Genomic DNA, 17,216 nt, shown 5'->3' with positions numbered 1-17,216 from the left:
TAAGTTTAAGATGTAAAATTATATGAGAACAGGTAGCAGCCTCTTTAAAATGTTTGAAAGTCTCTTACCTCCCACATGTACACATTATTCCTAACCTGAGATCGTTTCTTCTTATCACCAACAAATGGCCCAAACTTTTTCCCTTTTAAAATTGGTTTAGTGGCCCAGACACCTAGAAAAACAAAACCAGTATTTTTTATAATAGTAGTTATTTTAAATATTGGAAGCATTAATGTCATTCAACTTTACAAAACAATTAAAGCAAGGATGCCTAAGAGCAAGATAACTATGAGTAAGTTCAGTCAAATAGAGTCCTCCAGGGGATTCTGGGTTTCCTTCTGTAGCTCCTCGGTTTCTCTAACTAGTCTGTAAAAAATCTGCATTGTTTTATCATTTTTAAAAGTTCATATTAACTTTTATATGTAAAATAGACCATATATAGTATAATTACAAAACTTGAAAACTAACATAAGGAAAAAGAAATGGAATAAAACTACAAAAACTTAAATTCTTCATAGTCTGCCTATAGGTTTCAAACTGACCCTACTAAAGACAAGCTCTTCTTATAGTGGTTAGGACTTGGTTTTTATTAATAAACACTTTCAAGGCTGATCTGCCTAGTTAGATTGGAAAATCCTTCCCTCTCACTAGTTTCATGAAACATAGCTCATGGGATAACTTGCTTTCAGAGTTTCAGTCCACACACATGCTCACCCGTGGCGTCCCTTGGGATTATTTCCATCACTTAGTCACCTATCATAAACACACAGATAGGATAAAGACACAGTCAATGGAATGACTGGAGCCCAGGAGTCAAGAGAAGCACACATTCTGGACAGGGTCCTTCATTTCTAGAAGGAGAGGTGGAGGCTAGTCCTGTGGTGTGTGACTAGGACGTATACTCTCCACTCCCACTAAGTCAGCTTGGAACTGCACCTGTGAACACTAACAACCCGTTGGCTGAGCTGTGAGATAACCACTTTTGCTCAAACAAAATAAAATAAAATCCCCAATGCTCACTAAGCAAATTTCCAATGAGAATTAGAGAAAGTGCTTGCCAGGTCACACACACTGACTGAGCATCAGAAGAGCATCTAAAAGACAAACAGGAGGGTGGAAGCGTGATCTACTCAAGAGTACATTCTTACAAGATTTTAACAACCTACTCTCAGCCTTCTCTCTAAAACTATCTATGTAAATCACAAAACAAAAATCAAATACATACAAGCTTGTGTATTCAACAAGAAACTCTAGCCAGTTTATGTTGTTTATTCAGATATCTCTAGAGGGTTCCTAAGTATAAAAATATGGGTAAAGCAACAGGGATATATATATATTTTTCTGGTTTTTTGAAACAAGGCTCCTCTGCATAGCCCTGGATGTCCAGAAACTCACTCTGTAGACCAGGCCAGCCTGGAACTCACAGAGATCCACCAGCCTCTGCCCCCCGAGTGCTGGGACTAAAGGTGTGCAGCACCACAACCCTGATGGTTTCCTTTTCTAACCCAAGTCCATCCTGGAATCTGATGTGGAAAGTCATATACATCACAGAATTTAAGGGTCAACCTTTCCTTTATTGGAGTAACATTTATCTAACACGATCCCTGCTCCCAAAGGAAGCAGCCTACTCTTTGCTGCCTGACTCCTCTGATGAGCATACTCACCGATTCGGGTCTTGTCAACAGCAGACGGTAAAAGCCTCACTTCCTCGGGAAGTCCTCGCAGCACGTGTTCAGGTACCTCAGCCAGAGTCTCAGTGGCGGCCACAGACTCCGTATTCTGTAAGTCAAACGGAAGAAGGATCATAGGAAAAGGAAAAAAAAAAAAACAGTAGTGCTTTTTGTTTTGTTCTGCATTGCTTTTTAGTTTCTCATCCAACAAGCAAATGATGAAAACTAACTAGAACTGTGTGTACAAAGCAGACTGGGACAGGCCGTTCAGCAGCTCTGGAGCTACTCTGCCACTCACTGAGTCTCATAATGAAACCCCAGCAACCTGTAAACCGGAATCTATCTTGCTCCAGCCACCTATATCCAGTTTCAAAATATGTAAATCCTTAGCAATGCACTGCTCTTTAACCTCAAACAGAATCAGGCAGCAAAGTACAGCTTACCCCTGTTTCTAAATCAAAGGCTACCTACAGTATACCACAACCCTAAAAGAATAATTTTGGCACACTCCATGAAGACCACTTAACCAATTAGATGCTGCCCCCTCCTGAATCCCTCCAGCAACTTGAACAGCTTGGACATTCCACAGAGAGTGACGGTTTACTGTTAACACTCACTTCAAGTGGGGCTGGGGCTTTCCAAGAAGAAGCAATGGCTGATATTAGAAGTCACTAGACACCAAAGGCATAACATCTCAGAGTTGACAGGAAATGAAGAATGTTATACAATTACCTCTCAAATTTTAGACTGGAATTCATGAGAATCATAAGAAATAAGATTAGTATTAGATATTTATGTAAAGAATAAGGGACTGATGTCAATGAGAAGAACAAGGATATATCTTTTAGAATAACTTGCAATTTAATCAAATCATAGAAAACTAAAAAGATTAATTTCCCACAACAAAGCAGCATTTGTAATTCTTCTTTGTTTGCTTGTTTGTTTGCTTGTTTTTTGAGACAGGGTCTCTCAGTGTAGCCTAGGCTGTCCCAGAATTCAGTATGTTGACCAAGCTGGCTCTAAACTCAAGAGATCCACCGTCTCTCATTTCCAAGTGCTGGGGTTAGGGCCACCACCACAAGACCTGAAGCATGGTATTGCATGCCTTTAATCCCAGCACTGGAAAGCAGAAACAAGAGTGTCTCTGTGAGTTCAAAGCCAGTCTGGTCTACATACCGAGTTCCAGAATAGCCAGAACTACATAATAATGTAACAGAGACACCCTTTCTCAAAAACAACAAAATGTTAGGTACCAAGCTCCCCTATCCAAAAAAAAAAAAAAAAAAAAAAAAGTCATCCAAACTCAAAACTCCTGGAGTTTCAATTTAAAAAGAATGGGCTGTTTTAACAAAAATCTATTTCAGTGTTCATGGACTACTCTCTCTGGCCTGCTTGGAGCCAGAAAGCCCAAAAGGGTACCCACAGATGGGTCACCTGCAGGGCAAGGCCAAGCTACCAGTGTGCTTGCTTCAGAAGCACAGATACTTTGCTCTGCTCTGACTTAGATCCTCTTCAACAAATCACCCAACACACTTTCTAAAACTGGAAGTTTCAAACTGCCCCAGAAAACAGACTCCTGTACCTCTAATGAGCTAAAAATACGAATAAACTTAGCAGACATTTTTCACTTCTACATATGGTATTTCCATTTAAAAAATGTTTTAGTCTATAAGCTGGGCATTTGGAAAAATTAATAAGCTTTTTGCCGAAGGGAGAAAAATACTGACCTGACAGTATCCTATAGTGTGATTTTTTTCTAAGGCTCCAATAAACTAAATAATACCAATAAATACCAGCCAGAATCAGTGGGTGCAGCTGGCCACTTAGAATAACCAATGAGAGCCCTTCTTCCCTCTCTAGCTGTGGTCCACCTATCCTCCCCAAGAGGTAACCCATTCACACACACACAGCACACACACACACACACACACATATATATGTACACTCACACACACACACACCGAGGAAACTAAGGCTTAGGAAAGTGGCCTAAGTTGCTCACAGTTGACTCTGAACCCTGGTCTAACTTTGAAACCCAAATTCATAGTCACTGTGGGTTTCCATCAATACTTATGGGAACCATCTACGATCCTCTGCCCCACAATTTCCAGACTCATGGGAACAGCCACAGGAGTATTGCCTAAGGCAGGGATGGTCTCCCATAGGAAATGTGTCAGTTCAATGGAGATGTGTACTGAAACTCCTGAACTACTTGTGAATATAAAGGGTCTCAGCAGAGCTGCCAGAGGTTAAGCCTGTTCGGGGTCAACCCATTACCTGGAGTGTGTCAAATGTTTTGGTTTGGTTTTGGTTTTGCTAAACAGCAAAACTCAAACTGGCTGGACTCAAACTCAAGATCTTTCTGCCTCAGCCCTGGAAGTACTGGGATTACAAGGATGAGCTGCCACGACCAGAGGACCTACGTTCTTAATGTGGGCTCATTTTCAAGAAGCTCTCTCTGCTGTCCACTGTAGTTTTCTTCAATGAAAATAAGATTCAACTAAATTCACAGCAAAACACTCCAGAGCCTGTCAATCATGGCTTCCCCTTTCCATCTGCCTAACTGCTGGAACATCTTCATGGCTGCAAATTGCTCAGCACATTCTTAGATTCTCAAGAAATGGCTTAAGACGTAGAAGGCAAGCTCCACCACCTCCACTTGCCTTTTTTCCTTTAAAGTCCTCAGGCAATTTTTCCTACTTGTCTATCGTGTTACTGTGCATCCCAACACTGGCTTTGTGTTGACTGTAGATACAGGGGGTGTCTCTCTCGTTTCCAATGGGAGACGCGAAATGCTTGTTTGTGTCTGTTAAGAAAGTATCTGATTCTTTGTAAGATAACTAATGTAACATCTTTAAAAAATATTTATGTGTATGTTTGCCTGCATGTATGCACATGTACCTCATGTGTGCTTTGTGCCCAGAGGCCAAAAGAAGATGCCAGATCCTTTAGAACTAGAGTTACAAAAAGTTGTGAGTTGCCATGTGGGTGCTGGAACCCAAACCCAGACCCTCCCCAAGAGCAGCTGTGAACTCCTGAGCCACTTCTCCACCAGCACCACCCCACCTCTCTTCGGAGGGACAGAACTAAACCAGCAGAGTCATCTCTCAGGATACATTTCTCCATGTATGTGGGAATGTCTTCAATTTGTGATAGATACTCAACCCACACCCCTCTCGTAACAAAATCCCAAAATGCTCGAGTTCCTTATATAAACAGCACAAACTTTGTGTGTATGACCTCCACACAGCCTCTCATATACTTGAAACGCACCCAGTATAAGTCAAGCACTACGTAAATAGATGTTAAACCTTATTATTTAGAGAACACAGGAAAGAAAAGTCTATACTTGTTAAATTCAGAGGCAAGTTTGCCTTTCACATATTTTCAACCTGAACTTTGTAAAGTAAGTTAGTAAGTTACCGAGTCTTAACTATTTCATTGATTTCTGTTGTCTAATGCCCTCAACTTTCTACTACCTCAAATCAAAGAGGGCCAATTTCATGCTGGCACTGTGCTGGTTGGCAAGGAAACAATGACTAATAGCACCAATCAAGACCTCCATCTCATGAAGCTCACCCATCGGGGAACCTCTGTTCCCACTGCCTAACCAAGAAACCTTAAAGATGTGATGGTCCATATCTGACCTTACTGGGAACTGTGAAGAACCACATGCTTTCTCCTGCCATCTGTCCCTTGACCCTAGATGTCTTTCTCATGCTAGATGGATGGGAACCTGAGAGAGGATAAGATACACTGTTCCCTCTGAGCAAATATGTGCTCGGTGTTATATGAAGGTCCCTTCATTTCGTCACTGTAACAACCACAGTCAAAGTGAACTCAACAAACACTACTCCAGGACAGTTCAAGCACAAAATGTCTCACTCACTCACTGTGCTACAACCTGAAAAAAGAAAAAGAAAGAAAGAAAGAAACTTTTATGACCCATATTTTACAGAAGAAAGTGAAAATTGCCCATAGTCACAGACAGTGTGTGGCAGAACTAAGTGATCCAAGCCAGACACAGTCAGACTAGGGTGGGCCACAGGGCAGTCATAAAGAATCACTTCCACACTACACAGTATGATATTGCAATCAGATAAAACCCAGATGGTCCCTATTGCTCCAACCTTTCTGGGGTTCACAAAGTCAGATCTACTGTTATAATGACACCAAAAAAATCATCTGTCATTTTTACCCTAAGGTGTGGAGAGTGAAATATTCTGTAGGCTGTGACTGTGATGAAATCATCATTCTAACAAATGTGGGAATTCTTAATCCCTCAAGCTTTTCTGATCTGTGACTAGACCCTGTATTCTAAAATTATACCAAACCAATCAAAGTTTTGATATTCTACTAGAGCTGTGTGCATGCTACCCCTGGAGAAGCTGAGGAAGAAGACAAGGGATGATGCAGCATTCCAACGTGCTGTTGCTAACCTCTGAGAGACCAAACTAGAACACTCTGGGATGTGGTGCAGTGCTTCACAGTCCTAAGCACAGTGATCTGCCGTCAGTGTTGCAGTCAGACCCAGGAGGGACCAGAAAGCAACAGAACAGTCTCCCCCATCACTGTCAAGCCCAGGGGGGGACCCACACACAACAGTAGAACTAGTACCTAAAGGTCCCAATTTGCATTTGTACTGCTGACCTGTGCACTTCAGCCAGGCTTCTTCGAGCCTTGCTCCACTCTCCTCCCCTGCAGGACTTCCCACGGCTGGCATTTAGCAAGTCCTTACTGGCTGGTGTATTAATCAAGAGCAGGTTCCTGGTGTCTGGCCCAGGAGAGGAAACACAAAGAAGTGAGGGTCATGAACAAATAAGCAAAGGTCTAGCTTCAACGCCCAAGAGATCTGTGATAGTCTGAATGCACTTGGCCCCCATAAACTCATAGGGAGTGGCACTATTGAGAAGCAAGTCCTTGTTGAAGTAGGTGTGGCCTTGTTAAATGAAGTATGTCACTGTGGGGGCAGGCTCTCAGGTCTCTTGTTTAAACTTCACTCAGTGTAGGTCTCTCAGTTACTTCTCCAGCACCATGTCTGCTTGTACACTGCCATGTCCCACCATGATGATAATGGACTGAACCTCTGAACTGTAAGCTACCACTTCAATTAAATGCTTTCCTTTATAAGAGTTACCATGGTCAAGGTGTCTCTTCACAGCAATAGAAACCCTGAGTAAGACAAGGTCTGAGACACAAAGGGATAGATGAAGACTACATGGATCCCTGGGAGTGCAGAAGAGGCTTCATGGGAAGCAGAGAACTCGAGATGCCATTATCCCAGAGTGAAGCAAACGTAAGGGAGAAGTGGATGCTTGTGTCAGAAGTCACAGCAGAGGTAGAGGGATCCCTGAGCTTATGTCAGCAGAGCGGGAAGGAATTCTAGTAAGGAATGTGGGCTATGAACAGTATGACTGTGACTTTGAAGTCCACGGTATCTGAGGCTCTTATCCATGGCACAGCCTCTGCTGCCCTGAAGCCTGAAATGGTAAGGCCATCTCCACTTGGCCCACACATGCACAGCGAATGTTCAGTGGGTCAATGAAGTAGGGCAGGCCTGACCTGTCTGAGGCCCACAGGCTTATGTGAAACATGAAGGTATCTCCATCAATATTAACAACAGCAAGACTCATAAACCGAGTTGGGGATGTGGTTCACTGGTAAAGCTCATGTTTAGCATGGGTAGGGTCCTAGGTTTGATCACTAATTATGTGTCCACTCCCTCCCTACGTTATACACACACACACCTCATACAAATTCAAGGTCCTGCCCCCCTGGAGCCAAGGTTTAAATTGCCAGTTTTAAACTATTTCCATCAAGGCTAGCAAACAGGCTACAGCTGGACTGTCAGATGGGGTTTATCTGGTCTACTGAATGCTTTAAAGGCAAAAAAGAAACAAATAAACAAAAATCTCATAATTCTGGGGGGCGGGGGAGGTCCCATCTTGCCCTGGCCCCTGACAAACAGCAGGCATAGCCTCTATGTTCTTTCCCCTCTGAATCAGGGGATCTGTCTTAAGGCAGGCCTTCATACTGCTACTACTCCTAGGCCTCCATTCTTCCAACCAAGCAGAGTGCCCTGAAGCCCAGCTTATTCATGAAGAGAAAACAGCCGGCTCTGAGCACTCCTTCTGGGCTCCTATCAGTTTATGTCGGGTACTCACAGGACACAAGGTCGGTGGAAAAGCTGTCAGAATTACAGCCCATGAGGTTGCTGTAATGGAACAAGCAAAGGTCTGAGCTCAAGTTGGCAATGAGAGGGATCAGAGGTATTAGAGGGCCAGCAAGACAACTCAGCAAGGAAAAGCAGTTGCCATGCAAGCATGATGAGCTGAGTTCAAATCCCAGAAACCACAGTGGAAAGAGAGAACAGACTCCCCAAAGTCCTCTGATGGCCTGGAACATATGTGCCCCCCAAGCACACATTACACACGCATACCAAGTAATGATAAGTGAAGATTTAAACTAACAACAACAGAGGCACTAGAAGGCAGAAGCAGTGTAGCTGCTGGCTGAAGTAGCAGTAATCATTTACCCAGTGTTCCCACTTCCCAGGCAGCAGCCTTACACTAATCTACTTACCACTGACTGTAACCTCAGGTCCATCCTTACCCATCAGGTAGCAAGCTAAAACCAAGAAGTCAGGCAGGTCACAGAGGGAGTGGCGTTCAGAGCTGAGCATGGGTAATGACTAAAGACCACAACGATGAAGTACAGTGAAACTGAGCTACCCTTGTCTACCACATCATCCACGTCCAAATAACACAAAAAAGCAAAATTTTCCAATTACCTAAAGAAACACAATCCAAATTGTTGGGTTACCCCCCGCCCCGGTTTTCAGATAATCTAATAGTTTCATTCAAAAACCACACTCATGTTTTATAAAAACTGCTATCTAGCAGAACACAGGATTTAAAATGAGATTTAAGTACCATCATTAGAATATAAATTTCTGAAACTATACATTTATTTAGGTCTTCCTCATGGACGTCTTTTTAAGGCTGAAGATTAAATTTGTATTTATAATTATTAACATTTGTCTCACATGCTAAGAGACTAATTTTAGTGTTAGAACAAAGAGGGAAGAAGATAATGAAAACGAAAGCAAGACGCCACCACAGAGCTAACCACCTGGTAGACTCAGACCTATGCGCAGACTTGGCTAAATACTCAGATGGTCTCAAAAAAACTGCAAAGGAAATGAAGCCGCAATGCAGGCAACCACCTGGACAGATTGCAAAAGCATCAGAACATAAACACAGAACACGTTTTGTTTGACTACATGTCTGTGACACTCGAGAACAGGATTAACCACTCCATGGAGACACAGAGCTGATCAGGAGCTGCTAGGGTAAAGGACTAATCGGCAAGAGAAGCCTGGAGAAAGAGAATGTCCTGGAGCCAGGAAATGGCCATAACTCCATGAGTGCAGATGTGTGTCAAATGGATACACTATGCTATACACAAGTCACACCTGGGGAGAAAATCTAGAGAAAAAAATGGCCCAAGAGTCTCATTTAATATCAAACAATTTAAAATTTAAGCTCAGAGATAAATACCTGAGGTAAAACGTTAATGAGATACTGGGAAAACAGGAGAGCAGTAACAGCACACAACTGCAACGGAAACCTACGGCAAACATCAAAGGGCTCAACTAACACTGCAGAGGACAGTAATGCAGAGGACAAACATCAGCAGCCCTAAATTTTAAAAAGGATGAAGATGATAGGAAAATATTTTAAAGCACAAAATAGTATCAGACTTTAAAAACTGAACAAATGGAATAAACACCATGTGTATAATAAAGAAAACCTAAAAGAGGAAATCCAAGTATGCTTATTAACACCATGCAAGAACACAGTGACCAGGGGTTGGGAGAGCTGGCCCAGTCAGCAGTCAAGAACAGCCTTCTTTGTAACCCAGAGAGCTTCCTCTAACTCTGCCTGCCATGCTTCCTCCCAGGCACTTGCTGCTGCGATTGTCACACTTCTTTCCCTATCCACTGGAAACTGCCTTGCCTGTCTTTCTGCATATAAACTGCAGAAGCTCATCTACTTGGTTCACTGTGGTGCCCACAGCATGCTGGGAAGTATTCTGTGCATGAGAACAAGCAAACACCCAGGACAGCAAGAAGATAAAGGGAACTGCAGATGGCTTAGAACAGTGCCCAGAGCTGAATGTGTGATGCTGAGCGGGCACAGCTTCTTTGTTGTTTTACTGGTTTTTAAAACTAGCGCAGAGAGCTAAATTGTCCTGGTTAACAGCAGTAGCATACGTAGGTCACTGCTTAGAACAGGGAGACGCTGTGACTATAATAATTATATTGCCAATAGAGTCACTATATTGCAAATATTAATAATAATTTGAGCTATGCAAAAACTCCGGGGGAGGGGCTTGTAACTCAGTAAATTAGTAAGCCTCCACTGTCCGTTGTTCTTGTGTAACTATAGCAGCATAGCACCAGACTGACCCACAGGGTTTGTAGAAAAGACAAGTAAGCAGGAGCTATGCTAAGCCACTGAGCTGGGGAGCTGTTTGCTACCTCTGCACAGCCAAGAGTATTCTGGCTGCTATAGTAGCAGGCTTTACATCTGAAGGGATGCTGACTGGAAGCTCCTTTTCTCCCTGGAATGGCCATCTCTCTGACCATCAATGTCTTTAGAAATAAAATGGGAATTCTAATGCCTGCATGGGGTGTTTTACAAATACTGTATTAACAGGAGAATCTGCGTGCATTTTCTGTTTGCTTTTGTTTTGGGTTTTTGCTTATTTGTTTATTTTGTTTTGTTTTTTGAGACAGGGTTTCTCTTTGTATCAGCCCTGGCTGTCCTGGAACTAACTCTCTTTGTGACCAGGCTGGCCACAAACTCACAAAGATTCACCTACCTGCCTCTGCCTCTCAAGAGCTACGATTAAAGGCATGTGCCACCATGCCCGGCATAAACATTCTTAACAGAGTACTTGGAAAGTGTGCTAAGAAAGAGTGCTTGGAAAGGCACAAAGTGGAATTAAAACTCTACAGCATGTCTAACTTAGGCTCCTTTGAGCCTATTTACATTGTTCCAGTAAACAACCTAGGAACCAGGAGAACATCACAGAGATGATCTCCAGTTTACAACGGTTTGAAATACAAAAGACAAAGTTGTAATTTCTTAGGCTTTACAGTGAGTTTAGCAGGATGTTACCATACTGAAAGCCCAGGAGCAACTGTGGAGGGTTTGTGTAGAATGTCAGTGAGGATCCAAAAAACGGAGAAAATAAAAAATGAGGGCGAACGTGACCCTGACTGCCAGCCAGGCACAACTGTGAGGAGGAACAAGGACTCACCTGCATGGCAAGCTGTGCTCCCTCTCAAGATGAAAGAGATGACAAGAGAGTAAATACTAAACGAGAAACAGGGACAAGGAAGAAACATAAAGAACTCATGTTCTGGGACATGTGGAGCCCCATAAATGGCTTCAGATGGAGAGCCTAGCAAACTACCTCTCTAGGAGGGACTTGGGACACACCAACACAACAGGGTGACGGGGATGTGTACAATATGGACAGGCTTTGGACTCTGTTGCTCCTCCTAAAGGATTCTCATAAACAACGTGGCCCTAGTCAGATTATCCCTGTGTCTCAAATAGCTCGTTCATGGGAGAAAAATGAGTCTGTGCTAATGTCTCTGAGATCACAGCCATTATGAGAAGCTTTGACTGCTGAAACACAACAGAGAGGCGCCAGTCATTTCCTAGAGGGAAAATTCCAACCAATCATAAAATAACTTTAGATTTTAGTTATAAATCAGTCTTGTTCGAGTTCAAACTTTTCCTGAATGTTATTGTACAGTTATTTGGAAAAATTTAGTACAATCTAATTGACAATGATAGTGATAAATGCAAAAACAAAAGCCATAAACTATCTGAATAATTGTAATCTTTATTATACTAACAATAGTGGAAAATACTAATGAACATAATATTTTAGCATAATAAAGAAAATTAATTTCTTTAAAATGCTAAAAGTTTTAGCCAGGAAAAGTAGAAAGGTTTTATAATCCAAATAAAACCTTTCTCACTGCCAGTCCATTTAAATTACACACAAATCTGAAATCTGCTGGCCATTAGAACACACATGAATCCTTTCCTCCTGATACCTGGCACTTGGCATCAAAGGAAGCCCTGTATAGATCTATTATTAAAACGTGTCAAATATAAAATGAGACTGTTAAAGAGCCAAAAACCAAAATGGTTATTGTTACAACTCTTCTGGAATAGTGTGCACACTCTTTGTTTGACACAATTGGGACATTAAAACAAAATGCAAAGTACCAGAAAATAATAATAATACGGCCCAAGGACACTGATACCTTACTAACTCAGTAGGGAACGAAAATCAATGCACGATTCAGCCTAAGCCTAACCGTCAGCTCTCAGATGAATGAACACAGAACACAGTAAGAACAAAGTCCACCTTGGAAAGTCACCAGCACTCTAGGCCAGGACTGACTCCTCTAGCAAGCCCCAGACCGCAGAAAAGCCACTGCCTTTGAGTGACCAGGTTCACATTAAGAATCAATCTTAAAATAATAAATAAATGAAATGCATACATAAATGTACCTCTGATGCATGAGGTATATATTCCCTACCCCCTCACCATTTCAAATATAATCTGCCTTCAAAGGCATGTCAGTAAATCTTCAACTATTACTGTAATAGAGACCATGTGCCCATGTGCTCACCGGACTCGTGTTTATGAGGTATAGCCCTCTATATTCAAATAAACGTATTTCTGATAATGAAGCAATAAAAAGAAATCAAAATGATCCACTCCAACAATTTCACCTCTCTCAATGCAACACAGGACAGAATGTATTAAACCCCATCACCTCACAAAATGATATTTGTGGTTTCTAATTAGAAGCACCTGGAAATGGCAAACAGGTGTCTAAAGCTTCAATTGCTAAGACACAAACTGGTTTCAAGTCTTGAGAGTTTTAAGCTGTGAAGTAAAAAATATTTACACACTTTACATCTTTGCTTTTCATCTCTTTAAAAGTTGCTTATGAAAAATGTTAAGAAAATGTTTCTGACAACCATAAATTATTTATTTATTTCTTTTTGAGATGAGGGTCTCTCTATTTTATAATTCTTGCTGTCCTAAACTTGCTTTGCAGCCCAGCCTAGCTTCTAACTCATACAGATCCACCTGCCTCTATCTCCCAAGTGCTGGGATTAAAGAAATGCTTACAAAAAAATTTGGGAGAATATTTCTGGCATTCATAAATGTCTGCAACTGTGAGAATGAGACAAAAAAATAAGACTAGGGCTAGAGAGATGGCTCAGTGGTTAAGAGCGCTGACTGCTCTTCCAGAGGACCCGGGTTCAATTCCCAGCACCCACATGGCAGCTCACAACTGTCTAAAGATCCAGTTGCAGGGGATCTGACACCTTCACACCAATGCACATAAAATAAAGTTAAATAAACCATAAAAAAATTAAAAAAAAATAAGACTATTGCTCTAGAATGCTTTAAAACCACGAAGCTAGCACTACCTATCAGAACACCCTTTAGGTTACAGAAATATCCAGAGCAGAATAGTTTAATCTCCCAGCAATCACATACCCTCCTGCAAGAGAAAAGCATCTTACATTTCAGTATCTGTCTTCTGTATTATATACAAAGGACTTTCGAGGACAAATACTTGAAAGTTTCTGTTTGATCAGCTGTAGTCTCTAAAAATGATTTTTTAAATATTTATTTATTATGTATACAATATTCTGTCTGTATGTATCTCTGTAGGCCAGAAGAGGGCACCAGACCTCATTACAGATGGTTGTGAGCCACCATGTGGTTGCTCAGGACCTTTGGAAGGACAGGCAATGCTCTTAACCACTGAGCCATCTCTCCAGCCCCTCTAAAAATGATGTTTAATCTTGGAAAACTATAAAATAAAAAGTTCAGAAAATAAAAAGCTTAATATATACACACACACACACACACACACACACACACACACACACATATCAAACAAAGACACACTGAACCTTCACAGTGAATGTGGCAGAAGAGAGGTTAAAAAAGAAAGTCTGAGCTAAAGTTCCTAAGAGTTAGTCTCCCTCAGGAACCAAAGAAACACCAACCCACACCAAGCAATGCACAACACATGCCATGCCACACACAAACTCACAAGCAGTGGACAAATAATGGTGTTAGAAACAAACACAAACATCCAAGGGGAAGGAATGAGGGTGTGTGTGTGTTTCTATGTTTTAAAATCAATAGCTGGACTAACATCTAGGTCATGAATTTGTATAAATTTTTATTGTTAAACTCACCTGATACATTTTCAGTTCCTGTTGTGTTCTGTAAAGACACACACAACAAAGAAACTTCTTTGATTACATGAGCCCTAAAAAGAAAAACAGACAATTGTAATATGCACCTGCCTACAAGTTTACAGTGATTTAAAACCACATATGAACTATAGAGTGTGCTCCAAGAGCAAAGTCATAAAGCAACCCCTGCCAGTCAACCTCAGTCCATACTGACAACTAACTTCTCGGATTCATTATCATAATAAATACATTTCTGGCACTGATGAAATGGCTCAGAGGTTAAGAGCCCTGGCTGTTCTTCCAGAGGTCCTGAGTTCAATTCCCAGCGACCACATGGTGGCTCACAACCATCTGTAATGAGATCTGGTGCCCTCTTCTGTCCCATAGGGATACATGCAGGCAGAATATTGTATAATAGATAGATAGATAGATAGATAGATAGATAGATAGATAGATAGATAGATAAAATACATTTCTCACTAAACCTTACTAGGGCTTCACTGTACTCTACAAACAAAGCAGAACCATCAGAATGACATCATATTTTTGGTTAAGAATTGCATCACTCCCAAGGAGAAATAAATTGGCTTTGTTAATAGTCAGAGGCACAAAGCCTAGAGGAGTAAGTGGCAAGCAACTCAGGCGTCCTTCTTTTGCTTCAGTATTTGCTGCACGCAAACACAATTAGACTCCATTACTCTGTTTTTCAAGCTCCTGAAGCAGAAAGGTGGACTGACTAAAAAGGGCCACATGAAATTCTCTTCAAAGGGAAGAATAAAAAGCAGGCAGTATCATGCAAAGCTTTTAAAAGAGGTCTGGAAAGAACTATAATTATGCCTCACTACAGTGTTGTGTTTGACACAGTCACGGCATAGAGAGACATGACAACACAAGCTCTTCTGTAAATACAGATGGCACACAGTTACACACCTCTTACACTAGTACAGTCAACAACTGCTGCCTCGTGGTGAGCACTGGTCTCAGCCATGCCGTACCAGTACATTTATGACATTCAAAAATAAAACTGCCCAATAATGCAATGTCAGATCATACCCTTAAGTGGTGTGTGACTGCATTCACTTCTAAATAATAATCTACTAGCCAAGTGTGGTGTCACACTGTAATTCCAGCACTTGAAAAAGTGGAGACAGGAGGACTTGGGAGTTCAAGGTCAGCCTGAGCTACATTAACACTACTTTAAAACTATATTACATTATCTTTTTAAAAGTCTATGCAGATGGTTCTTTCTATATAATGTATGCTCATGTAGGCCTGGTGGCTCATGACTGTAATCCCAGAACTTGAAAACTAGCGGCAGGAAAATCAGGAGTTCAAGGCTACCCTGAGCTACATTACATTAGATAGTATCCCTCCCCCAAAAAATTAATTTGTTAGAGATTTTAAAATAAATTAAAAGTATATAGATATAGATACAATGTATGTTCCAAGTCGGTTAGTGCCATTCACGTACACAAATCCTGGCACTTTCAGCAGCCCTTCCACTGTAGCATTGTTGATGTCCCCAGTAAAGTACATACATACACACGCACCATGACATGTAGTTCTCTTATTTTCTCATGCACTTCCTTGATCCACAGTATATATATGGTAATTGTCTGATCTGACTGGCAATCATACAAGGGTATGTGATGTAAAGCACACACCAGAATGGACAGATAAACGCCTGCCCCATCAGAAGCAATGGTGTTTTAATGGGCTCCATTCTTGGCAGGTTCTTTAGGATGAGCTGACTTTCTGTCCTTTCCTTGAGCTGCTGGACCATACTCACCTGATGACATTTAACCATGAGGTATTATATTTAAATCTGGCCCTGCTCATCAATTAATTTTATGTATATTGTACCCCAGGAATGCATTCCGTCTTGTTACACAGGTCAGTGGCCAAGCCAATATAAACTCTCAGTATATTTGATAGAGAAAATGTCAAGGTAAATGAAGGGCAACCCATGCTGTCAGTTCCTTCAAAGAAGTAGTTCTCAACCTTCTAATGTTGTGACCCTTTAATATAGTTCCTCGCCTTGTGGTAACCCCAACCAGAAAGTTATTTTGTTGTGACGTCATAATGCTAATTTTGCTAGTATTATGAATCGCAATGTGTTTTTTAAGGTCTTAGGCGACCCACATGAAAGGGTGAGTCACCTCCCAAAAGGGTCTTGACCCACAGGTTGAGAATCACTGTGTTCAAGTTTAACACTTAGCATGTTTCTCACAGATATTCAATATGACCTCTCCCAGGATACATACAATACAGTAAGCAGAACTAATCCTATTTTTTTTTATTTTATTTTTTTGGTTTTTTGAGACAGGGTTTCTCTATAGCTTTGGAGCCTGTCCTGGAACTCCCTTTGTAGACCAGGCTGGCCTCGAACTCACAGAGATCTGCCTGTCTCTGCCTCCCGAGTGCTGGGATTAAAGGCGTGAGCCACCACTGCCCAGCTAAAACTAACCCTATTGCCTGAGACTTAATCTGCTATTCTGAATAGTGGCTCTGGGGTATGAAGAGTTACTAATTGTCTCTTAGACATGCATACCTGGCCCCCATAGAAGGTTTACTGGCAACTATCAGATCCTCTAGGCCTGTGTGCCATCTTATGCTCCGGTTTCTCTTCTTCAAGCTTTTATATGTGAGTTTATGAATATGGCCATGGGAGATGTGTGGAAGGACTGGACTTCCATGCCACTTCCCTCAGTTTGGTTTTTCCTTCTCTGAAGACTCAACAGCATTACTGTAACAATTACATACGGAGCTTCTTCCAGGAACAGCGGCCCCTGCTGCCTTCACATACTTATACTCTGATGATCTGTTTGGAGGGAAGCACTGGCATCTTCAGCTAACAAGACCTAGCTTTGGGCTGACTGAGAAAACTCGGTCATGCTATGCAAACCTGGTTTCTTCTACTACTTAATGGTATGGTGCTTGCTACTATTCGATTTTGTTTGGGTTTGCGTTGCAATTTAACAGTTTTACTGGGCTATTCATGTATCATGTAACTAGCTTAATTACAACACACAGATCAAAGTATTTCCAGACTGAAGAGATGATGCCTCAGTAGTTAAAAGTACTTGTTACTTTTGCAAAGGATCCAATTTCCACTCCAAATACCTAATAGCGGCTCACAACCTTCTGTAACTCAAGAAATCCAACACCCCCTTCTGACCTCTGCAGGCATCAGGCATGCACATACATGTATGTATGTACACAAACA

The 17,216-nt window shown here is 41.5% G+C and overlaps 1 protein-coding gene across 3 annotated transcripts in view; it reads right to left on the bottom strand.

Annotated features, from left to right (window-relative positions):
* LOC121441735 (PR domain zinc finger protein 2-like) overlaps nt 1-17,216 on the bottom strand; it is a 105,410-nt gene that overhangs the window by 68,666 nt on the left and 19,528 nt on the right. For 2 of the 3 annotated variants that reach the window (XM_041642994.1, XM_041642996.1), the window contains exons 2-4: nt 13,991-14,064; nt 1,665-1,779; nt 69-172 (exon numbers count right to left, since the gene is read on the bottom strand). In XM_041642994.1, coding sequence (XP_041498928.1) covers nt 69-172; nt 1,665-1,779; nt 13,991-13,999 — 228 coding nt within the window. In that variant the 5' untranslated portion in view covers nt 14,000-14,064. The remainder of the gene's footprint in view (nt 1-68; nt 173-1,664; nt 1,780-13,990; nt 14,065-17,216) is intronic. The other variant, XM_041642997.1, reaches the window with a different exon arrangement.

This window comes from Microtus oregoni, unplaced genomic scaffold (genome assembly GCF_018167655.1).
Source record: "Microtus oregoni isolate MIOR12 unplaced genomic scaffold, Mior012 000081F_ref0000091, whole genome shotgun sequence".
In the NCBI taxonomy this organism is placed as follows: Eukaryota; Metazoa; Chordata; class Mammalia; order Rodentia; family Cricetidae; genus Microtus; species Microtus oregoni.
Note: the sequence above shows the minus strand (reverse complement) of the source record. Positions and strands in the feature narration are given on the sequence as shown.